The sequence below is a fragment of the Rhea pennata genome, chromosome 18, assembly GCF_028389875.1.
Source record: "Rhea pennata isolate bPtePen1 chromosome 18, bPtePen1.pri, whole genome shotgun sequence".
In the NCBI taxonomy this organism is placed as follows: Eukaryota; Metazoa; Chordata; class Aves; order Rheiformes; family Rheidae; genus Rhea; species Rhea pennata.
In genome coordinates, this window is record NC_084680.1 from 11,088,689 (window position 1) to 11,114,342 (window position 25,654).

General features: G+C 46.9%; 1 protein-coding gene across 1 annotated transcript in view; it reads left to right on the forward strand.

Annotated features, from left to right (window-relative positions):
* Nucleotides 1–25,654, forward strand: part of RXRA (retinoid X receptor alpha) — a 111,208-nt gene that overhangs the window by 78,008 nt on the left and 7,546 nt on the right. Inside the window, exons 5-7 of the mRNA XM_062590732.1 lie at nt 13,387–13,556; nt 19,426–19,555; nt 24,878–25,010. Of these exons, the coding sequence (XP_062446716.1) occupies nt 13,387–13,556; nt 19,426–19,555; nt 24,878–25,010 (433 nt within the window). The remainder of the gene's footprint in view (nt 1–13,386; nt 13,557–19,425; nt 19,556–24,877; nt 25,011–25,654) is intronic.

The window sequence follows — 25,654 nt, forward strand, 5'->3', positions numbered from 1 at the left end:
ACAACCGTAACATCAGAAGAACTGTGCCTGTTTTTTTCTCTCTCTAGGATAGTATCGTGGTGATGAGGGCTGAGGACATGCAGCCTTAGCTCTCTGAGGATGGGAGAAACATGTGGAAGGGGCGCCTGATTGTGCGTGGTGCCCTTCTCCTAGCTGAAAGGAGAGCAGACATTCAAATGTGGTGACCCTCACCCAAATGCGATCAGGAAGAAGAGTGTGTGGAAGATGGGTCCATTGGCAAACTCTAGGGAATGAACAAACTGATGCATGCAAGGGGCAGAGCAGGCTAAGGCCTGCTTGGGAACTCAGTGCATGCAGGACAATTGCATGGAGAAAAATGACTGCCCAGCCAGGAGGACCAAAGAGCTCGCTTGCACTTAAAAAGAGCACAAGGAACCAAGTCTTGTGTTTCAATAAATTGAGCCTTGAGGAAGTCAGCCCAGCTCAGCATTTGTGCACAGAATCAGGGGCAGCAATGTTTCAGCCCTGAGTTAGGACTATGGACAGAATCCAGTGTACAGTAAAATCGGTTTGAAGAAGAAGGAAACCATCTGGAGCTGGGATTTACTTAGCCATCACTTATGATGATTTGGGAGTCTTCTCATCTCCTTCCTATTGGCTTGACTACTCTGACATCCTGTGTAGCATCAGGTTACTGCTTCATGCCTACCATTAACAGTGATTACATGGGCAGCACCACTAAAATTATAGGTCCATTAATTAGTTTCTAAATAGTGGTAGAATTCCCCAGGGAGCACATACAGTATGAGGACTCTATTAATTCATCTTGATTAACATTATCACAACGAATACCAAATGAATTCATAATGATCAGCCAATTATTAAAAGTGTGACAGATGGGATCTTCATAGCTCTACAAGTGCACTCAGGCAGTGCTGGCTGATCTTCTGATGCGGGGATTACGTGAGGGAGATCTTTGAAGTGGAGGAGAAATCCAATGTATTAGCAGTCAGTAGATGTTTGGAGGAAGGGGCTGACCCCAACCCCTGGCAGGTCTCCAGCCCAGAGTGCCAGGAGCAGCCTTGGTCAGACCTGGAGGGATGGACCTTGACCATGTGCTCTGGAAAAGAGGCGCCTTCCAAAGTCTGGCCTGCACAGGCGTGGCAGCACGTCCACAGAGGCGAGAGATGCAGGGTGGCTGCAAGGTACTTTTAGGAGGGAGGTGGGTTGCTTCTGTAGTGTGAGGCTTTGCCTAAGAGATGAGATCTAGCAGATTGGCTGAAAGAGGTGAAAGGCTACAGAAGTGGAAGATTTCTTATAGTTCTTTTGGCTGTTCTCTGTTAAAAAAAATTTAGATACTGACATCATATTCATAGTGAATGGGCCTTATGGAATCTGATATACTGAAGCCATAGTAAACCAGCAACAGAGAGCACTTTCTCCCCCCTATAAGTTATTGCCAGCTGTGTTTGGCTTTGTTTTTTGTACTCTCTCTCCCACTAAATACCAGATAGTCAACAAAATTAAGATTACCATCAGGGATCTTGACTAATACAGGGATTATTATTGTGGGGGTGGCTGTTTGTATCCAGGAGTGTAAGTCTCTCTGGTTGATCTGTTATTCATTAGGGTCTATGGTGGGTCTATGGTCTTGATTCCTTAAACAGCTTTAGTGCCTCTGTTTATCAGCAGCCTTATATTTTAATGGAAGAAACTGCTTTTGAGTTTCCTCAGGGAGGAAAACATCTTATGAAGAAGTGGGAACATACATTGAAGGTCTTTGGATAAAGGCCTCTTGCATTCAGTACCTTTAGCTGAGGGCTGAACAGAGTCCCTTGCAAGGCTCTCCTATTTACGGTGGCTAGGATCTGTGCAGCAATTTAAAAGGAGGGATCTTTCCTTGAGCTTGGGGGATGTAATGAGTTTGATCGCTAGGGATTAGAACTGCTGCCAGCCAGAAAATCCAGCTTCATCGCAGATGTTGGTAAAATGAGCTTCAGAGACTTACAGACTCCGCTGTCTTGTGTTGCTGTGCATTGCAATCTTGTGTGATACTGTCCCAGCCCATCCAATGCTGGAGAGTCTGCTGCGATCACACACAAGCAGGAAATACCAGTAAGGAGCCCTTTCTCATGCTCCCTCCGGCAGCCTTGGACAGCTCACACAGTGCAGACGTTGGGAAACTGCGCAGCAAAGTTCTGCTTCAGGAAGGAGAGGCGAGTGGTGGAGCGCCGTGTCCTGACATTGGTGGCTTCTTGATTGCGCCAAATTGTCTCCATTCGACATGCTGAGATCATCAGTTTGTAAACTGAGGGCTACAACTAGCAGATCCTAAGACTGCAATCCAGGCTTGCTGCCCAGTGGCATTTAATGCCAACCGGGCAAGACAGATGTAGCTGCAGCTCAGCACATGGGAGCATACTGTTCTTCCCACTCCACCAGGAAACTCTTAGCCCATCTGGAGGCCAGATATCTGTCCTCCCCCAGTGACTGCAGCTCGCGCTGCATGACTGACTCCCAAGATCGTTCCCAAAATCCTGGGACAGATATTATAACCGCAGTGGCCTCAGCATGGTCTGGCTGCAGCTTGCCTTTGTCTGCTGCCATGACATGATCCAGAGGAGTGCTTTGAGGATCTGGGACGTTCTCCATCCTGTTGCATGTCTAATCTCTGACTCCAAGACTTCATTAAACTTCACTGTCTAAAATAATGCTTCCTCTTCCCCTGTATTTGTGTATTGTTTTTCCTGTTGTTTGCACTGCCGTTAAGCTCCAGCAGGGCTGAGGGAGTTAAGCCCAGGGTGAGTTTAGCTTGCAGCACTCCAGGAAGTTACTTTTGCCGGCAACTTAGAAAGCTCAGCTTCTCTCCTTGTCTCCTGGGAACTGCTCAGATAAATCACTTACTCCAGAGGGACCAAACTTTCCCTGTGTTGTTATCCTGAGATGACTTAGTTGGTGCTTAGCTCTTGGAGTGATACAGCTGTCATTGACCTGTGCCGACTCCTCCTGCTGTGGCTGTGCATCCCCCCTTTCAATGCCCGAATCTAGAGAACTCCCTGGCAACCACGCTATCCCCATCTCATGGAGCTTGGGGAAACAGAGCAAGAGGAATCTGGGGAGAAAGAGCAGGAATTCAGGTTTACAACGTGCTGTTCCAAGAGAATGTAAATGCAGGCAAATGGCAATACCCTAGTGAAGGGGCAGAGTTCAAGAGTACAGTTATTTTTAGTGGTAATTTTGGAATGGAAAATGCTTTTCAGCTTAATGAGCTTGTTTCTTATATCCTTTTAAAGAGTTGCTATTTAAACCAGCTGGTTAAATGATTTCTTTAAGGATGTTGTTAGGTTGAGAAAAGGGGGTTGATTTGTGATTCTCTCTCGTTGCTTTAGTCCGCTTTCTTTGTCAAAGTTGCTGTTTGCTTATACTTTGCAGTGTCCAGATTTTGATAGTGAAATGAGCTTTTTGCTTTTGTTTTCCAAAGCAGTTTCCCTTTTGGATTGACTGCATGGAAATGTTTCAATCCACTTTTAACACTCCATTTCACTGAAGTTACATTTTTACATTTTTTTAAATTGCAGCAGTATTTTGCCTATTGTAAAAGAAAAACGAAATACATTATTCAACTGAAATTTTAAAGAAAAGGCTACCATTTTTTTCTTGTGTCTCAGCTTTTAGTGTTGTTTGCAGTAATAGAAACCTTCATCTTTAAAAAAGAGGCATAGTTACATGAAGGCGAAGCAGAATAAATGCTGTCTGAATTAGTTATGTCAGGTATCATGGCATTTTTGATATATACAGGTACCTCAGGCATAAGCACTTCAAGATGCCTATGATATATGGCTAAAATGTAGCTTCACAAAAAGGCATCAGAGCCTAATAAATTCCACCACTTGTGAAATGGAAATCCCCAATAACTCTCCACCCAGCACTTCATAAATAAAGCAGCCACCCACTTTTAGGCTTGTAGAACTGAGCAGGTTTGGGTCTTGCCCCATGGAGGCCATCAGAGCATCTGGGCTCTCCAGGAGGAGGGCTGCGAGCCAGAGGTGACCCTCTGCCACGCTGGCACCCGTGAGCAACCTGTACCAGGATATCTCCTGAAAGGCATAAAGTGTACACACCACCTTTATAAGAGCGTAGCCCAACAGGTAGAGAGTTAGATGTGGATACCATCAGCTCCCAACTCTGCTCCAAGCAGCATGTGCAAGCTTGGGCTTTGATGTCTCAGTTTGGTGTCTCATTTCCCAGACCATGAAATGGCAGCAGTGATATGCTGTGAGGCCTTTGGCTGACCTGGTGATGAGGTCTATATTTGTCTCCAAAATGTATCTGAATTAGAAAGGTCCGAATGCCCTAGGCTATTACCCTTGCTTGCCCTCTGGATCCCTGTATCTGTTGCAGAATGGCAAGGAACAAAGAGGGGAGCATCTCTTGCATCCCTTCTTACAGAGCTGGTTTTCTAGCAGGCATTGGTCCAAATCACAGTGACTGGCCAGGATATAGGCAACCTGCTTTCTATTTGTATGTGGTGCTCATTTGAGGAGGAAGATATTTAAACACAAATTCCCGTGGAAGAAGATCACACTGCCTGGCTCAGTGTGTTGTCCAAAGGAAAGGATAGCCTACCTGGAGCGAGAAACCTGCTCAGAAAGCTTTCAGGTTTTGAGGAGACTTTTATTTCTGTAGCTCTGGCCGTTACTGCCTTGGGTGGGATGCTTATAAAACAATTGTCCCAAAGCTGGGAAGGCTGTTTTACAGCTAAAATGTTAGAATGAGCATCTGGACTCATTATCGCCTGAATTCTCGCTTGAAGCCTCTCTGTTGCTAGTGAGAGCTGACGAGCAAATAGGTCTGTGAATGCATCCTGGAATCACAATGTCTTTATAGCACTTGGCTGTTTTTTGGTGGAGGGATAGGTGATGATGACAGAGTTGCCAAGGAATAGAAAAATGGTATTTAACCACCGAGAACATCTGTTTTGTCCCAAGGCAGTTACAGGGAAGCAGCTCTGTGCTGCACCAGCCTGCTTGCTCGGACATGCGATAGCTCAGTACACCATGGCTGGAGGACGCCAGTCCAAAGCTGGAGTGGGTGTTTAGCTTATGTAAGGCCTCTATTATTATGTGCAAGATGCCAGAATAGATGGAATGAAAAGACCATGGTCTGTGAAGGACCAGCGGAGGTCAGATAGGTGCAGATACTCACAGCTGGACCAGGCCTTTCTGGACCAAAATCTGTCCTGCTTTGCAGGGCGGAGCTTCTGACCATTTGTGAGTACTTGTTCTGGCGTTTCGTACAGTGCTGTGCACGCTAGAGAAAGGTGCTTTGCTCACTAGAAGTCCGCTTTGTAATTGGATTGAACTCCAGGGCTTGCCCTACCCCAGCCAGTCCATCCCTTTCCTGCCATGCTGGGCTCCTGGGCTCGGGGAATCTAAAGGCTGAATCTCTCTCTCAAAGTGAAACCCATTTGATTCATTTTTGGTAAGAGTGAATTTTTCTTTCCCTTCCTCTCCCTTACAAAAAGAAACAAAGCTCAGCCAGTCATCCCCGTTATTATTCCTGGAAGGATAGATTTTAGTCTCAGAAACAAGTGCTCATCTGTATTAACGCAGGGTAAGTGGTAATTACAAGCTGCCATAGCCTCCAGCTCTCTGAACAAACAAACAAGCCCTGTGATATTCCTACTGATGGAGGCTCTCAAAAAATGCTTCGTTCTGGCAACCGCATTGGTGGCAAGCCCTGACCCTTTTGTCCCTCTTGCTTCCCTCATTAAAATTCCTCGGACACAAAAGCAGAGTGGCTGTCGAAGGTGGCAGCGCACATGGCGGGCGGCCGGGGCGCGGGGAGTGTAGTGCCTGTTGTCGTTGTCCCTTCTGCGGAGTGGGGCTGACCCAACGCGGCCAGTCAGCTGGGAGCTCCCGAGGTGGCCGGCGACCATGGGGGTTGCAAAGCAAAGACTCCGCTGACCGTGCAAGGCTGTTTGCTGCGGTAAATTGAGCTGAACTAAAAACGGTGCAGAGCTGGAGATCCTGAGCGAGGTAGCAGGTACGGGCACCTAGGTGCAGCAGGGTGGAGAGCGGACTGGTTTCTCAGGGTAGTGCAATGGGAGGAATAGCTGGTTGGCGCCAGGCTCCTCTCGCAGCTGGCTTGGGCTAAATGTGCTGTCCGAGCGCGCTGCATGTGTGCGGTATGGCTGTGTTTGCCACCCTCACCCTGACACCCTGTGAACTGATCCAGGCCACTCAGCAAAATATTGCTGAAGCAGTGTGAGAAATTTCAAGATGCATTTTTATTTGCATCTATGGCCATGCTTTTAAAACAGAATGTATGTTTGATTTTTTTTTAACTAATTGGTGTGCAGATCACAGCATCAGGTTTCTCACCGCAAGTCCAAGGCTTGAAAGGGAAAGGAAGCTTTTGAAGGAGAATTGGGATTCTGGGTAATCACATGACTCAAAATTTTAACAGGAGTGTTATGATGCTAATCTTGAGGCTTGTGATGAAATGACAGGAGTTGATGATACGATAGTAATTTGTCTGCTGTGCCTTCCTAGTCCTCCTCACAGCCTCAGTGGCCACCTTATTCTTCTCCTGCAGTTGCCAAATTCATTACTCAACTACAGCTACCCACACTGCTAGTTTGATTTCAAATGCTCTAAAAGGGTTAGGGCAACCTGAGCTAGGTTGGGAGTTCACTTTGAAATGGACTCAAACCCACTTACATAGCCATCAGTCTTAGATGCAGCGGCAAGAGCAAAGGCAACATGTTGGGTATTGATCTGCACACTGACACTGGATAGAGCTGACATTTTTGGCACATCAGCCCTCAGGCCCAGGCGGTTGAGGTTCGTCTGCAATGCATGGGATGAGGCAATCCTAAAAAGAGGGAGGCCACTGAAAAGTGATCTTAACACATGGGGCTCTGTATCTCGCTGTACCAAGGCCTGGGGAAGTGCAGATGGGCTTGAGAGCTCTAGATGAAAAATGACAGCAACCAGCCTTAGGCAAATACAAGCCAAATCAAGCAAAATATCATGAGAGCCTCTTCATCAGGTGCCATGGAAAACAAGCTTCTGTCCTTGGCTCAGCTGAGACATAGCTGGAGGACGTGGGGCTGCCTCTTAGAGCTCTCTGACTGCAACATCTTTTTTCTCCTCAAGTGGATTTCAAGTTTTAAATGCTTCCCTTGCATTAAGAAAATCAGACTAAGAACCTCTCAACCATATGAATCTCCTTGAAGAAAAATAAAAGCACTGGCACAGTCATCAACACAGAGAAGAACATGCGGAAGTTCATCTCTGAAAACACAATGCATGAGACCGGACTGGTGTAATAACAGCTTGGGACTGCTTTGTCTCGCACAGGAGTATTTTTGAGTATGAGTTTCAGCAAGCAATATGTCTGCTTCACCTGCTGCATGTAAGATGAACAGAGCCTCACTGTTGGTCAAGAGCTGTGCCATCCTGACGGACAGAAAAATCTGCATCGTTGAGAATAACATGGTCTTACAGGTGGATCTCATCTAACACTCACAGCATGTGCAGTGGATGGTCCAGTCTGGAGCGATGGGGTGGAAGGATGAGGGCACAAGTGTTCCCCTTTGGCCTTCCCAGCTCCGCTTTGGACAAGCTCTGTAGTTTGCCCAGACAAGCCTGTTTGCTCTTGAAGGAGCACCTTGCTCCCTGCTTGCCAAGGCAGTAGATGAGTGAGATGGGAGACAGCAGAGTCACGCTGTTCTTGAGGGATCCTTGTCAGACCTTTCCTTGCTCTGATGAGCAGTAGCTCTGTACAGAAGAGTGGGGATATGTTTTGCAGCCCTTTAGCTCGTTATCACTGTATTATATCGCAGGAAGAGCAAGAAGGCTCAACAGAGGTTTGGAAAGGTTCTCGTGAGGCCATGGAAGCCAGTGCCTTGCTACTGCAGGCACTGTTGTGTAATTCTCTTCCCAAGACCCTCCTGAATAGAAGCTGGATGTTTCTTTACCTAGCTCACTAAACAGAGAGGGACAATAAGGAAGAGGGGAAAAGTAAAAGCGGAAGATGAGCAGAGTGAGAACAGAGCCAGCAGCAGAACCAGGCCTCCTAAATTCCCAGGCTCTGCCAAGTCACTGCTAATCCTGCAAAGCATTGCATGTAAGATAGGAGGGAAGGACATCAGATAGCCTCTCCAGAACCAAGAATATTTATTTTTTCTTACAGTCAGTGTGTGCTGATCCTGCCACCAGAGAGAATTTGGGTTGAAGGAGCAAGTCACAGAATCCCTTTAGTTTTCTGTCCACCTTTACTTTGCCTCTGTTTCTTGTGATACCATGAAAGCATCAAGTAACTCCACGTTGTATAGTCCTCTGTAAAAAGGTGCAGTTTAGCTGGCATACACGATTAAATTCCTGGAAGGGACTTAATTTTCCCACTATCTCTCCAAGGGAATTTCCCCCTATGCTTAAGAGAGGACTATTATTTAATTAGAACAAGATAAACCCTGTAACTTTACAACTTATGTGAAAGAAGAATCCCTCCAGAATCCAACAGAAATAAACAAACATCAAATGATATAATGATCTTTGTTTCTAAATTTTACTGTGTTACAGGGATGGAGCACCATCCATCCCGGCCCACAAGACTTCTGGGAAGCCAAGAAGAACAAGGTATTCCCATTTCAATATTACCAGATAAGCTGCAATGCAGCTACCAAAGTTTGTATTTTTCTTTCTTTTTAAAGATAAGTGAAAAGAGGAAAAAAAAAAGCCAAAGAGAAGCCCAACTCCCAGAAGAAATCTCTGTGAAAAATGTATTTTTGTCAGCTCCACCATGCTCTTCTTTGTGACTAATCCCTGGTGGGAGTGGGGAGTGGACTCCAGAGGTAAGGCCTCAGGTGTTTATGATGAGGATTCTCCTCACTGCTGAAGACTTTGCTTTACACTCACATCCCATATTGCATGACAAAAAAAAAAAAAAAAAAAAAAAAAAAAAAGATTTGCCCATTTACTCCTTCTTTCCTTTCCCAACCCCCACCTGCTTTTTTTTCTGCATCTGAATAAACACACAGTCCCTGTCCTTTTCTGAAATGGGAGTGTGTCCTGTCCTGCCTACAAAAAAGCACCATCATGTCAGGTCTTTTGCAGATTCAGGAGAGTATTGGTTAAGGCTGGAGAGTGGTAAATTGCAGATATCTACTGCCAGGTTCATAGAGGAGATTAGAAAGGCGTGGAGGACTCTGCTAAGGAGTCGGATGACTAGCAGCTCCCTGGATACTTTTGTCTGCTCCTTGCACCCTGGATGTCCCCTCACTTCTGAACCTCAGGCCAGTGGATGTAAAGATCAGTGCATGTGTGTAGCCCAACATCCAGTCTTGGAGTTCAAAGATTGTAAGTCTTGAATGCAATCTGCAAATCCCTGATTTTTTCAGGATAATGTGTTGGACAAGACACCATTGGAGCTGTTGTAATACTCTAGAGTCAATCTGAAAATAGAAAAGCAGAGAACTGCAGAAAGGCAATTCAGTCTCTCGATCCTGAAGACAGAATTTGAGAATGCCACACCTGAAACAACAAGATGACTGTAAAAAGACCATCTGAGTGTGCTGATGAGGGGTGTTCATGAGCACATGACATGGATAAAATGCCCTGCCTATGCCTAAGGCCATGCGTAAATCTGTTGCAGGGGAGAATTAGTTGGTCACATGAAGAATGAAGCTGTTCCCACTTTGTTCCTAGAGCTGCTACACAGGGATGGAAAATAGCTTCTACAAGGGGCTGAAACTGAGTCAACCTGTAGAGCAGTTACTGCCTCACATGTATCTTCAAAAGCCTTTCAAACTGCAACCAAAAAAACCAAGGTTTGGGTGGTGTGTTGCAGTGTTTCCACATTAGAAACATTAGAAACAGGTCAGGTTCATAAACACACTCTCCTTTGAGCTAATCTGTCTGCATGAAGCTATTCTCACCCAGATTCTGCCGACGGTGAAATGAAGCAGGCTGATTTGTGTTTTTCGACAGTGTCAGCGGATTAGAGCTCTCCTGCAGCCGCTTCTTGTTTCCTGCTCAAAGCAGTGGAGAGGGAAGGCTTGAGATGACCTTTCTGTGCGACCGTTTAGCCTTTCCACTGCATTTCTGATGTGCTTGGTCTTCTGAATGGCTTCTCTTTCTGAAGTGACCTGACACTCAGGTTAGGTTCTCACTTCACAGGCAGACAGCAAAGTCCTAATTAAACACCCCTCTGTATTACCTACAGGCTGTCAAATCTGTGGCTTCCTGTTCTCACTGTGCTGAGCCCTGCAGAGGAGGTGACAGGAGAGCAGTGCTGATAAAATCAGAGCATGCTGTGCCACTGAGATGCTTAATTCTCAGGATGTGCTTGTGGTTGAAGTGTGGGAGATTAATCTGGTAGTGTGCTACTTCAGCCTGGGCTTTCTCCTCGAAGGAAACAGGAACTGGACATTATGTTGCTTCAGACCAGAGAGGGACAGTCACCACTGATGCAAACTCAGATGAAGTCGCATGTGTAGAGTTGCTTAGTGGGGAGGGCAGATAGTGACACTCAGAGCGTGGTGCTGCTTTCTTGCAACCAGGGTACCTGTGTGGTTCAGGAGGGTGAGCCCAGATTTGGATTAAGCATTGGCAGAGAGATAGGAATAAGGGCTGGATGGAGGTCACTCAGGCTTGGGATGGGGGGGACACATGAGTCTCAGGTGATATCAGGCACATCTTGGCTTTGGAGAAGTGCTGTATGGTCTCAGAAGTGCCAAGTAGCAAAGCAGGTAACAGTTTCCATTGCAAGGGCTTGGTTTATCTTTCTACCTGACATATTAAGTGAGAATATGCCATCTGCTCTGGCTGGTGTGTCGTCGCTGCAGGCAGCCAGCTGGGCAAGGGTGAGTGTCGAGGATTTAGGTTTGGGCTAAGCAGGCTAGGATGAGTCAGCTTTCTGCTGACCAGCTCCAACAGCAAACAGCGGTACAAACTTTCTCAGGTAGCAGCTCTAAACTCAAATGAATAGAAATAAGTACTTACGTGTATAATCTCTTTCCATCTGTCTCTCCTGTCTATTGTTTGTATCAGCAAAATTCAGTTTAATCACAAGCAAATGCCATCATAACCCAAGATGTCCTGTAAGACTGTCTCTCCCCATAACCATTCCAGCAGATCTGATTTCTCACATTCGAGGATGCTTCTATTGGTTTCATTGGGGTTGAGATTTGTAGGTTTAAGACTGTAAGTAGCCACTGTCTCATTTGACCTCTACAGAGCTTTCCCAGGAATCCCAGTGCCCGATGCAGTCGCTTGTAGATGAGCGAGAATGTGTCTTTCAGAATAACATCCCTTCCTGACAGATTGGCCCCGGGCGGCAGAGGCTGTCCTTTTGCAGTTGTTACTCTCGGAGCGGGGAACCATGCTTTGTACCTTTATCCTTGAGACCTGCTGCAACCGTGCGTCAGATCTTTGGCATTTAAGTCATTTTGTAAAATCCCATTTGTTGAAGGTTTGCCTTTCTCTTAGGCTTTTCTGTTATTTAGTAGCTATTTTATCTCTTCAAATGTGCCCAAAGGAGTTCTGGGACATCTGTGCATTTGAAGGAAGGGTTGGCATTAAGCAAAATTTTCTAGTTTTCTGAAGATTGGGAAGACAAGAGTAGAGGTGGGAGAAAGAAATGTAAGCAGTGTTTTATGTTGAAAAAGTACCTGCAAAAGTAAAGAGATGATCCACGTCAGATAGGGTCCAGATGGACAAAAGCCTTGACACGAATCTGTGAGTTTTGACAACAGCAATCTACCTGGGTCTGATAAGCCAGGCAAAAACCAGTGTGTGCCTCTGTCGCGTATGCAGCCTGTAACCTCAAGATCTGTTTTCAAAAATAATCTCTTGTTTTTCTGCATAACAACTTTCATACTTGAAGGAGTCTAAACACTACAGAAAACGAAACATAAGGTCTGTTGGCATGCAGCAGGCAACACATTGCACCTCCGGTTACTGTAGGAAGGGAGTTAGACCCATGGAAATCAGCCACAAGCCTTCTCATGCTGGGGTGGAATTGCATTATTACGATTAGAGTCCATATAGGATTTTTTTTTAGCATGTGTTTTAATTTCCTGTATTTTAAGAAATGAATTTTGTATTCTAGATTTTATTTTTGCACTTGGCATGGAGCTGGTTTCACTGATTATCTAAAAGGCCTTACTGTGTTACAGGCAGTTCTGATTTTGCTGGAACAGTATCTGTGCCCCTGCTGTTTTCTCTTAACATCACATAACCAGGTTCAAATTCAGCAAAGAGGTAGAGTGTTAGGATAAATAGTGGGCTTTCTGCATTACTAAAAGCCTCATTCAGTCTTGAACAAAGAGCTGGCTAAATAAAGTCATCTCTCATGACAAGTGATGGAAACACCTATTGCTTGAGCTGTGGTGAACCAGAATATGCTAAAACATACTGCAGGAAACAACTATGTGCACAAGGGTATTAGATTTAGAGGGTTTAACATTATGTCTTGAAAAGAAACTACAAGTGCAGCTATCTGCATGAAGCTGCTTTCTAGGTTTAGTGAAAGTGTGGGTACTGATTTCAAAAGGAGAGAGTTAATATTATGTTATTAGCATCTAGTGAGCATTTTTTATCTAGGTACTATGACATTAAGTCATCAGCATGTGACATGCTTCTGGCTAGATTAATCCTACTGCAAAGGATTTGGGACAGGTCTCTCCTGTCCGTGTGGAAAGAGCTCTGTGACAAAGTCTCCATCGTGTTTACCTAGGGCATATGATAGCAGATCTCAGTTTCAATCTGTGGCAGGATGGTGTTACCCTAAGTCCACCAAGAGCCTCATTAGCGTCACGAACAGAGCCAAGGAGCTAGATGCACCCGCATGACCTCCGTGGGAATTCAGCACTAACAGGCTCAAGAGATGGTCAAACTGTGGACTCGTGCTTTAAATTGACCGATCTCTCTTTTTTCATCCTGGCACTTCACCTTGTCGTTTTCTTCCCCTGTATCAGTACCCAACCATTTCCTTTTCCCGCAGCAACTCTTTCCTTTTTATCATGTGTCTTTAACCGTTTTTGTTTCTAGGACTTCTCCCTCTGTTGAAAGGGGACCTTCCGTGTGGGCACAGGACAGGTTTGAGCTGGAGCAGTCTCGTTCGCTGTGCTCGTGGAGGAATGTGCGCGCAGCGGCTCATCCCAGCCGGGAGAGCTGCCTTGTGACTTCCCCCCATCTCACACCCAGCGGGACTGTCAGAGACTGAGGGTGTTGGTGAAAAGGTCAAATGAAAGAACAAGGCAGCTTGCGTGTGTGCTCCTACAGGCTGCAAGGACCAAGATTGCTATAGGTTTCCACGGCTAAGTGACCCGTGGAGCTTTGGGATCCCAGCGTCCGGCCCGTGGCACCGCAGCGGGGCTCCCCAGGCTGACGCTGTCCCTTTCATGTCCGTTTCCAGCTGTCCAGGAAGAGAGGCAGCGAGGCAAGGACCGGAACGAGAACGAGGTGGAGTCAACAAGTAGCGCCAACGAGGACATGCCCGTGGAGAAGATCTTGGAAGCTGAACTCGCAGTGGAGCCAAAGACAGAGACATACATTGAAGCGAATATGGGCTTGACGCCGAGCTCGGTAAGGCACCTCTGCGCTCGGCCATGACCCCATCCCAGGCACGCGAGGCATGGGTGAATAGCTTGTGGGACCTCAGTATTGATGTAGCATGAATGCAGCAGTGAGCCTAGATCAGAGGATGGGTTATCTTAATGTTAAAGAATTAAAGCAAGGCTCTGAAACGCACCTCCTGACCCTGCTTTAGACTCCATATATGACCTTAAATGAAAGTATGAGAAAAGCAAAGCCTGTTTTCCCCATGTAATGAGCTCTGTCTCAGAGCTGAAGTGAAGGGTAGTGTGTCCAGAGCCACAGAGAGGAACAGATATTGTAAGGCAGAGTTAAAAGGGCTCACAGAGGTGGTTTTGTTTTAGTTACAGCCGTTAGTGCTAAAAGCCAGGAAGACACTCCATGCTCAGAAGAGCTCATAGTCCAATCAAACCAATAAACAGACCTTTGTAACTGAAGTGCAAAAAGATAAGAGCTATAAAATTGGGGCGTGACTTTTCAAAGGCTGAACTGTAGCGCTGCTTAGCTCTAATAAGAGAAAGCCCGATAGAGAAGTTAGCTTTCAAATTTCTTTCATATTCAGAGGCTTGTATGATCACTGAGCCTGCTAGAAGCACCTGGACTCTAACAGGACCTTGTCCAAACAGCAAGTATTTGATAGAAATGTAGGAAAAGACTGAGAAACTACACAGAGGCAAACTGTCCTCATCCCCTTTCCTAACAGGTTCCCTTTGCTGTTGGTTATAGCCATATTCAGAGAAAGTCCTTCTGCAAAGCAACTGTCTCCAAATACAAGAGCCAACCTATCCTCTAAAGTTCTGTTTTTGGGCTAGATCCTATGCATAGTCCATGTAAAAGGCCCTAATGCAGAGAAAGGGGGCATCTCCTGGGCTCTTTAGTCTTCTTGGAGGGCACTGAAATCCACCTAGAGCTTTGGGAGCACATGGGCTAGCTAAACCAAGAGAGTAGAAAGCATAAGCCAAAGTATTGCTCTGTGTTTCCCAGTGCTCTTTCTTAGGTATCTATAAGGTTGAGACCATGAAATGTAGCTATTTCTGGGAGGTAGAAGGGGACTACAGTACTTATTTTCTGCTGTATAATAATGCTTTATCTCTTTCTTCATATGAGGACTGAGTAGGGAATACCTTATCTGGCAGGTCTTGGTAGGGTATCTCAGAGTCTGTTCCTTGGAGCGGTCCAAGTCTTGACTGCTCCTATGGGATGCTCTGCTTGGCCTTTATTTACCAGGGTGCTTTATGGCTAACGTGGTAAGTGAGGTTTTTTAATAAAGGTAACTTACTGCTAAGGACAGAGCTGATTCCTAAATGAAGCTCTCCAGAAGTGGATGCAGGGGCATGGTGTTTGCCTGTGCTTGAAGCTCACTTACGTACCACAGGCAGTGATACCATCCTAACAAAGCCGTGGAGGGTCCCCGTCCCTGTAAAGCTGCAGCTGGCTTTTGGGGAAGAAGCAGTAGGAGGTAGTGCTGCTGTGGTTAGTGAGGGGGTCGGAAAGGCTCCACTGGCTATCAGGATTAAAAATACTTCAGGGGAGTTGTAGCCTGTGTTGTGCTGACTTGAAAACAAACCCCAGAGAGGGAGCTGAAATAAATGGCTTCGTCTGGCACTGCGTCTCCTCAGCCTCTTGTAGCAAATTGAAAGCTGCTTCCTGCATAATTCAACACACATTACTGTGAACAGGGATGTGTGTTGCATCTAAATAGAAGCAGGAGGCTTGTTGAAATGCCCTATTATTGTCAAGCAGCTTCTGTCAGTGAGGTGACATTTGTAGCAGGTTTAGCAGATGTATGAGATGAGCAACTTGCAGTGACGAGGCCACCAGATGAGGAGAGGAAGGCCGGAGAAGCTGCCCTCCCGAGCCCTCACCAGAGAGCTGATGTGATGGAAACCTAGACAAATTCAGTCCCTAACAGACACAGGGTAAAATACAAGCTGTTTCCTATTAGCTTCATACGTTGAGTCCTTCTATTTGTGGCCCTGCACCTTGCTACATCCGCTCTCAATGCTGCCAGTGAGCTAGACAGCTCCAGTGATTGACAGGACTTTTCCACTAGGCAGTGTCAGGCTGGGATGGAGCTGGCAGTGCTTCGTGGGAGGTAACACCTCCTCTCCCAGATGCTCTCATGTTTGTGACCATCACTTTCCTGCCATGGCCTCCCAGACCACTGCTCTTGGCCTTCAGACCCTCCTCTGGTGGAAGCAGGTCCCTCTGCTTTGCCAAGCTTTGACACCGCCACTGATTTCTTCCACTTGTACAGCCTCAGACACGAACTGTGGGGTTTTAGCACAAGTTTCAAAGCCAGTAAAAGGAGAGGGCAGTTGGGCTCTGCTAGTATCTAACCAAGTCTTTCATGATGAAGCGTGCTGCTTGAACTGAGGCTGGATATGGAACTGTGGAGTGAGACTCATGGAAGGCATGGCTCTGTCAGGCCACCTTGATCTCTCATCAGAGCAGATGGGGTACGTTCACAGTTTGAACCCCACACTGGTGAAGGGAAGTACAGAGGGGTCAGATCCTTGCAGGTAGCAGGGCACAGAAGAGGAGGGCACTGAGCCACGCAGGAAGCAGCTGAGGCAGAGGGATCTGGCACACTGAATCTGCTGTCCTTCTGCCCTGCATGATGGGAGCCTGCCAAGACTTGGTGTTTCAATGACTACCACTAAAACACGCACTTGAAATAACAGCACCTATGAGCCTCTGATAACAGCTCTTCAGCCACTGCAAATAGGTGCTAATTGTGACAGTTGTCAGACTTCTGACAGTAGGAAAGTGGATAAGTCCATTGGGAGGCTCCCACAAGCTTTGAATGGACATTTCTGCAGGATTCGTATATGGTCTGTGTCCAAGGAAGCCCTGAGACCCCTATGTGCTCCCCTGCCCCTCAAGAGTTGGACACGGCTGTACACTCTCAGTGCATCATACCTGTCCCTCAGCAGTAAGGTGACGTACAAGGATGCCTTTGCCTCTCTGCCTGAGCCTGCGTGTCAGAGCCCCTGTGTCCCCAGCAGCTGAGAAGCTGGGCTCTTGCAGTGTAAGCACCACTTTGGATGTGCTTCTGGCCAGTGAAAGGCAACTCCTGTAACTGAGAAGTGGTATCCCCATTAGCTCTTAATTGGTCTTCGAGCGGCTGGTTTCAAGTCACTATTTTCTGGAAGATGTCTCCAAGCTCCTGTTTTCCAGAAGGATCAGGTGCCCGAGTGTCCTTTCGTTCTGTCACACGTCGGCACCATGCCCTTGCTATTTACTGCAGGAGGGGATTTGCTTACCATGCATGGGAAGAGTTTCTAGCACTGCTTGGTAGATCCTTTCTTGGAGGCAGGCAGGGCTCTTTGAGCCTGCAGGAATGATACTTTCAGCTGCCTCTCAAGCTACAGTGATTAAAATTCTGCCAGGAAACACCATGATGGTTCCTGGAACTGCAGTCTGAAGTGTAATTAAAGCATGTGCATGGGCTCATGCAGTGGCAAGGGCCTGGCCCTTCTCCTGTCCCCAGGGCAGGTGTGCCCATGGTCCTGGCCTCATCAGTGCTTCCTGAAGCTGCTGAAAACTCAGACCTTGCAGGCTGGGCTCCTTTCAGAGACTTTGTCTGAAGCACTACCAGGTGCAGATCACTCCGCTCTCAGAGAAGCAGTGGTAGTCTGGTCTGTGACACCTAGAGCCTAGCTTGCTGTGTAAGGAAGGAGTCTTAAAGACAGTGACAACCTGCACAGAAGTATAAGCCCCAATAAAGTCTTTGGCAAAAACATCTAGTTTTCCTAAAGCACCCCTTCAAACTCCTCTGAATGCTGACATTGCCCATATTCCCAATGAAACACCCAATCCTTCAGATCTCCTCTTCCCACCCAGTTTAGACAATCCTGTTGTCTATAGGAAATCCTGTCTTACTTTTCTTCCTCCATCTGCTAGGGGACAGCCCAGTCCCTCCTCACTCCTCCTGCCCCTGGGGAAGAGCACTGGTTCCTGGGGCAAAGCTCATCTGTTTCGAGCCCCTGGAGGTTGTCAGTCGTGCTCTGTGGCAGGGGCAGAGCCAGGAGGGGAAAATTCCCTTAATGAAACTCCCAGCTCCTCAGCAGTAATGCTGAACATGAGCCCATTCCCATCAATCTCTGCAAGCAACAGGTGAAAATACTTTGAAGTCGAGTGCCTCTGTGCTTGCCAGATGCTAGTTATTTTAAGCCCAGAAGACCAGAGGCACTGGCCACTGAGGCACACGGTTAGTATTTGCTGTCAGGCAGCTGCTGAGCAATCTCAGCAAGGGTCCCTGGAAGTGGCTCTGTATGAGTGCAAGAGCAGAGCTCTTGCTGGGGCAGAGGATTTGGACCCTTGGTGAGTAACAGAGAGGGGTTATATTTTATTCCTTGGACTTAGGCCCTCTCTAGAAGTAGCATTTCTCTCCTTCCTTTGTTTTGTGAGTATTTAGATGGCTCTGATCAAGCAGCTAGTAAGGGATGTAAGAAAAAAAATAACCTCAAGATGTTTTTGCTCCCTGACCTCCTACCTTTTGTTTGTTAGCTTTCCCTCCCTGTTCCTTGGGGCCAGAAACATCCCCAGTGTCATGCCCGTTGTGGTGGTGGCCTTGTCTTCTGTGCGCCGTTCTGAGACAAGGATGTTCCCCTTGCAGCCCTGTGTGTCTGTTCTCCCCAGGTCTGTGGGTTTGGGAAGCAGCAGGGGGGCTGCAGGAGTGTGTGAGCTCATCCCAGACAGGCAGTAAGAGAGCAGCAGACTGGGGCTGAAGGAGGGGGCATGGGAGACCCCATGGCTGTAGTGTCCATGCTTGGCATGTGCTTTGGAAAGCTGCAATATCTAGAAAATAACTGAGCAGGCAAGTGGGAGTTTAGCAGTGTGGCCAGTAGAAAAGAGGCAGGTGAAAAAGGGGGAAGAATGGAGGTTTGTGCACTGAAGAGAGCATGTGGTGGGACACAGACATGTGAATTGTGTGGTTCTCATCAGCTTGATCTGGGAGAAGTATTTGCCATAGCAGAGCCAACTCTCAGTGAGCAATGGCCTTTTCCTGACGAAATCGAGACTGTTAAAGGCGGGAGAGGTTACACTGATATCAGTGCATGCTCCTGCTTCAGCTGTGCTGAATTTGCACCCCTTCCCTGTGCGATCCAAAGGTGAAATAAACACTTCTCCTCTGACTATGAAACTGCTCTTTTAAGGGCATGGAAGAAAAATAATCGTACAATCAAAGCTGCTAGAAATCGGTGGGGATTACAGTGGGATATGCGGAGGGGCTCATACATCCATGTCCAGAGAGGTAAACCATATATATACACTTGTGCACTAGCGAGGTCTTTCTTTGCCAGGGTTAGACAGTCTCTTCCAGTTCCTAATCACAAGCCCACTTGAGCTGTTAGCAGTTCCTTTAAACAGGGATTTGGTCTGTTTAGGCTGACTGTCCTCCTTGAGAGCAGATGGTTTCTGTTACTGGATCCTATTTCAAAAGAAAGGGTTTTTCTCCTTTTCTGTAATGCCCCCATTACTGCTGCTTTATTGAGCTATGAGATTCCAGCACTGGGAAGTCGCACAGGCTGGGTAGCGTGAATGCCGGAGACTGTCCTTCCCTTGGCTGGAGTTGGTGCCAGCGTGAAGTGAGTTGGTTAGTCGGTGCAGCAGACAGGGCGCTCGCTGGTGTCTCAGCACTCCTGGGGCCTGTTTTGGAGCCAGCTGTCCTGCAGGATGAGCCTTCTTCCTCCCCTGCCTTGTTGCTCCCTCCTGCCTTTTGGCTTTTTAGCCTGAACAGTGAATAACACTGTTAAACACTGCATAGAGGCAGGAAGCCCCTTCAGCTGCTTGTCCAGTCTCTCCTCTTCTTCCTGCTCCACGTCTTCTGAGCCTTTAAATCTTCTCGTTGCAGCCCAATGACCCGGTAACGAACATTTGCCAGGCAGCGGACAAGCAGCTCTTCACCCTGGTGGAGTGGGCAAAGAGGATTCCCCACTTCTCCGAGCTGCCCCTGGATGACCAGGTCATCTTGCTCAGAGCAGGTGAGTGGGGAGCTTCACCACGTGGGCGCCAGTGAGAAGCCCCATCAGGGCTCTAGGACTGTTATGTCTTGCAAGTGACAGATACTATGCTTAGATTTAGTTCCCTGCAACTTGAAAGCCGTTAGCTGTTTCTGAATAATAGCCTCTGATAATTCAATTGCTAAATAGGTTTTAAAAAGCCCCAAGGGACTTGTTACTGAATGTGTTCCAAAATGTAGCACCAGCTGCCAATCAGCTGAAAAATGGCCCGACTTCATCTCTGAGGAGCAAGGCTCTCAGAGATGCGTGGTGGGTTATTTAAATCGGGGAACTGTGCACTATCTTCCAAACAGACGCTTGAAAGACAAGCGGGTTTGGGATGCCATGAAATCTTGTAGAAGATGTTTGATCATAATTAAAAACAGAAAGGAGAGAAAAACATATAACCTTCCCTCTCCCACCCACCAAGATGAAAATAAAATTCTTCAGGCTTATTTTAAATTTCCTTGCGCTGCAGGGAGTCTGCAGGAATGGAGGCTTTGGGAGGTTAAAAGCAGTTAGCTGTGAAAAGGACCTTCTTCCATTAAGTAAATTCAAGTCCTTATTGCTGGCAGATTATGTACAAAGACTGGGGAGGGCAAAAAATCAAGGGCAGATCTTGACAAGGGTGCATTTTAGGCATGAAGCTCTTTACATAGCTCCAATCATCAGATAAGTGATTAAACAGGCTGTGGCTTGACGCAGTGGAGAATTTTTCTTGTTTAAGCAAGGAGGAAGTCAAGTTGTCAGTGGGACACATGAAACTGCTTCCAGCAAATGACTAAGTTGATATGAAGGATGAAACTGGGAGAGGAAATGGAAAGACTTTGACAGCTGGCTGTGATGCCCAGTTCTCTGCTTGGCGATTAAAAGCAAAAAACCCTGAATTACTTGAAGCCAGGAATTAAGGAGGAATTGGAGTGGAGCAGAGGTGCAGCTGCAGACTGGGGTGAACAGGTGAACTAAGTGGAACAAACCAGTCCATCAGCCATCTAAAGCCAGAGCAAGACGGCGACTCTGAAGCCCACCAGGAAAACTTACGCTTTTTTGTTTTCTGAATAGAAGTGGCCCCTGTTTCATGAGCAAAGGCAGCTAGAGGCATCCTCCCACTGGGAACTGGTGGGATGCTTTGTCATGAAGTGGTAGTGAGATGATACTTCTAACGTTTCTCTTGTTTCCCCAAAAGGCCCTTTTATAAGGAATTTTAGAAGAGGAAAAACCTGCAGGGTGCGTGCTCCTCTTCCTGCACGGTCTGACCTCAGTTTAATGGCCTCTTTAGAAGAGCCATTACTGATCCACTTTGATGGCAGCATTTCTGATTTCTTACTGCTTGGAAACTGTATGCCACAAAATAGATGCCTGTGCAATTGGGCAGCAAAATGCATTAAGAATCACAGGTATTCACTTCAACACAAAACTAAGAACTACCAGAACAGTCTGATCCATGGTCTGTTTGTCAAGGTTGTTTCAGAAGGAAGTGTAAGGGCTCCAGAGCTGGAAAATGATGGGATCACTGTTTTTCTCCTTCCCACCACATAACACTAGTTGTTGGTCTGATTTTTTTAATAGAGGATGACTGTAGCTCAAATGCATGACTATTAATACTTTCTGCATTTTTTTCATTAACTGTTGACTAGTGTAACTACATATCCTGGCCCTTCATACAAATATCCTGTTCCTCCTGGAATCTCAATAAAATGCTGGGCCTCAGTGGTTTCTAGGCAATTAAGTCCCACCATTTACTCGCGTAGAATTTCCACACTTCTAATTTACTAAAATGTGATATTGGTCATGTATTTTGTCTTGTGGTTACAACAATAGTCTGGGAATGGGGAATCTTGGGGTTTTATTCCTCCTCTGGAACAAAACTTGAACTCTGAGCTTGAGCAAGTCACATGCCCTCTCTTGACTGCTCCAGTTTGCCTTTTGGTAGTGATGTTTCTTGGAGCTTCCAGTGAGTGCTGGCTCAGCCCACTGGTATTTGTACAGCTGGCTCAGGGCTGCTTCTGGAAAATGGGAAGGGTGTATTTTCGAAGAGGGTCTCTAGAGCTGCTTGTTGAGAAAGAGCGAAGGGGGGGAAGCATCTCTGCAGAAGTCTTTGAAGTAAGGGCTTTCCGCAAGTACTACGAGGAAGAGCTGAATTCAGACAAAAAGCTATATTTCACTTATGTGAAATGGAAACAAAACCCACAACAGCAGTTCAAGGTTTTGTTTTCTGTGCGGAAGGCAGCTAATAAATTCTAAATTGGAGACTTGGTGGCCTGACATTCTTGCTTTTATGTTGTTGCTTATTATTTTTTAAACGATCCCCTACGCTCTCTTTTTGGCTTGTTTCATATCAAGCGTATCTATTGCTAAAGTTGGGCTCCGGCCCCTTTCTTGATGTTTCCATCTCAGCTTTTTTTCCCTGGTGCCACCTCGCCCGGCCCCGGGGTCCCCTCCTGGAGAGGGGCAGCGTGCGAACCTGCTGCGGATCTGGGGGGGAGCTCCCAGGGTGGCTCCGCGGGGCGGTGGGCAAGGTGGCCACGGACCCCGCTGTGTCCAGGCGATGCGTGTTTTGCCGTGCGGCCGCTTCTGCGGCGTGTCCTGTAGCCGTGCCCGCGGGACGGGCTGCACCCAGCAGGGCAGAGCACCAGGAGCGGCCCTGGCACCGGCTCGCAGCTCCCAGCGCCTCGGTCGAGTGGGGCCTCAGATAACCTCCCCGCAAAGTCTTTTAACCAGTGGCTCTATCTATTATTGAGTGCAGAGAGCGGCCTGCTGAGAACAGCTGCACATGAAATATTTAAGTCTTAAAATTTAGCTAAGAGCGTTAGTCAGGTTCATTCATGCATCCTCTGAGGCAAAATTAAGTGGAACATGCATCTTTGGAGGAGTGGTGCTGGCTGTGCCAGCAGTAACTTTCCTTGGTAATCCTGAATCATTTAAAAATCTTCACTCTTTGAGCTTTTTTTGAGAAGGAAACCTGACTTTTCAAGCCTGTTTTCCTCAAGTTTTCATTTTTTTTCCCCAAACTTGCTGCAACTGAGATGGCAGTCACCTGAAGCTTTCTCTGCATTGAGTACAGTCTGCAAAGCAGGGCAGAGAAACAGATCTCTAGAATGGAAATTCGGTTTTTAGGATTGACTGGTGAGGGGGGATGCTTTGCAGTGAGATGGGCTAGTGCAGTGGTCACTGCACTGGCCAGTGCACCTTACCTGCGGTGGGCAAAAGCATCCTCGGAGCTTTTGCTCAGTTCCTGTACTTGAAATGGAAGGACTAGCAAGCCTCAGGAAAGCTGATCTGCTTTCTCAGTGGGTCGACTGAAATGCAAAACTCTTTGAGCAAACTTGTTTTAATGTTTAACTCGGATTTACTACCTGTGGCAGTACTTAGTTTTCCCCTGCTCTCTGCATTGTCCCTTTAGCTCGTCAGCTCTTTGGGGCAGGAATTCTGTGCCAAAAGCACCAGGTAGAAGTAGGGTCCCAATCTCAGCCAAAACATCCCAGCTCTAAATGGCAATAATTCTTCTGAGGGAATGCTGATTAATCCACGCTTCTTAGCTGGAATAACAACAGTGCAGATGTTGGTGGCGCCCTGCAGCCACAACACTTTCACATGGTCTTGGCAAGCCTTGCTCTGAGGCTGGCTGCGGATTTGCTCGGGTGATGCAAATTGGTGGCACTGGGGTTTTGCAGAGCTGCCGCAGATGGGTGTTAGGTCATGGCTGGGAGGGCAGAGTTACGAAAGTTGGCACTGGGGAAGGACATTGCAAACCAGTGTTGGGTTTTTTGCTGTTGATGAAAGCTGTGCAGAAGATCTATGTGTGGAATTGCTGCGAGTCTGCATGTGATGGACAACTGGAAGCACCTACAGCGCCTTTCTGTGGGTCACCCTTGGTCTGGCTCCAAGAGGGCGTCTTCAGTCTTGGAGCTCAGTTCTCCTTGTGTTTCATAGTGCTGCAATCCCTTTGGAAGTGCCAGGCTCCACCCAGTAAATAGCCAAATAAATGTTCCCTTGATTGGGGTGGAAACATCCTGTAGCCACTTAGGAAACAGTGAACTTTATTCCTTGTCAACATTTCTAATGGCACGACTCCTCTCTGCTACAGTGGGTAAATACGGCACACATGGACCTTGTGTTTATTCCTGAGCTGCAAGCCCCAGTCAGCGAGAAAAGGCATATTCCTGTGGCAGGAGAGATGAAGGATATTGTTGTCTTGCTTTTACAGCATGGAAGAAAAAAAAAAACACAAATATCCCAAGATTTCTGGACCCTACCAAGCAATTCTGTGTTCTGGACATCAGAACATTTTCAGATCGAGTATCTTGGCCCCAGGAGGAGTGTGAGACTCTCCAGGGTTGCAAAAAAACATGTCTTATCACAGATGCCTCTCCTTACAGCAGGTTGAAAGTCATTGAAACTTCAGCCCTTCAAACTTACCTGTTCTGGGTTTGTTTCAGTCACTTTTTAACTCAGCTGGTAACAAATTCTAGAAATTGAGAAAGTATTAAATTTGGATGGGGAATGGGGAGACTGGGAGGAAATTTGTGTCTTTCTTCCCTTTCCAGTCTGTAACCAGTTCAAATTACTCCCTTGGCATCCAGGCGAATATGGCAAATGCTGCTTTTCAAGCAGCTCTGGAAACCTTTTGTTACTGGCCATGTGGGAAGGACCTTGGTGGACCAGTCATGGATGTGGGACCTCTGCGTAGTAGTGCAGTAGTGCAGTGCAACCATGGGTCTGAAGATAGTTGCTCCCTTCAACTTTGTATTTACAGTCAAAGTAGATGGCCAGAAGAGACAAATCTCAGCAAGAGTTTTCATGGTCCAGGTTTACGTAGTTGAATCATGGTGAATGAACTTGTGTGCCTCACTGTGGCTTAAAAGTAAACCTAATTAGCTGATAGAAAACAGTAATTGCTCTTTAACTGCTACGAGGCATGGAGTGTAAAGACAGATTGCGAGCACAACGCTGCACACCCACTCATAGGTTGATACAGGGAAAAGCGGGATGGAGGGTTATTTGCACTAGTGCCTACAAGGGTTATGGAGGAAACTACTTTCCTTATTACGTTTTTAGTGCATTCATTGCTTATGGATTTTTTTTTTCTCTCCCCTTTCCTGACACCCAAGAAAGGGTTGTGTGTCAGGGAATGGTCCCTCATCTTCTGACATCTGGAACTTGCTAGGGAGTGCTGGCAGATCTTTAGTCATTTCCTCCTCTCTTAGAGAAGATTAGTGTCAGAGAAGTGACACTGCTGATTCCTGAACCCCCTGATGACCTCGTGGCTCTAACCTGGACCCTTGGTTGTTTTCTCCTCCCCAGGGTGGAATGAGCTCCTAATTGCCTCCTTCTCCCACCGCTCCATAGCTGTGAAAGATGGGATCCTCTTAGCCACCGGGCTCCACGTGCATCGGAACAGTGCTCACAGTGCTGGTGTTGGTGCCATCTTTGACAGGTGGGAAGATGGGGAGGGGATGGACAGTGGGGAAAGCATCTCAGTCTGTCTTGACTAGACATTTCCATCTCTATTTGTCCACTGGTCTACCCCATGGCATGCACTGTCCGCTTCTCATATTGCAGCCTGCTTGAGGTCTGGATAGAGGTTTGTTGGCAGATAGGCTCTTGGTCAGAAGAGCCCAGGCTGAGGTGTATCCATCCTGCTGCTTGCACAAAAACATCATGGTCTTTGCTGCAGGCAGGAGCATTAAATCCCTCCTCTTAAAACTGCAGAAACCTACAGCCCAAAATAGTCACTGAGAGGACTGCCCAGTGTAAATCAAAGCTGCCTTCATGGGGTCCAGATGGCTTATAACATTATGAGAAGGGCACTCATTTATTTCTTTTCATCTTTAATTGGACCAAGATATGGTTCTATTTTCACCAGAAGTACCCAGTAGGTTCCACGTGCATATCCCCTCCTTTTAATCTTGTGCTTTGGAGAAGTGTTCTAAAGCACGGCTGCCAGAGCGTATGACCCACAGTGTGGCTCCAGACACTGCTTAAATTATTTCTTTATCCAAGACTCATCCTGAGATGGCTTAGTTGAAACCAGAGCACTTTTGCTTTTTTTGCTTTGCAAGGAAATTGCTCTTCAGACCT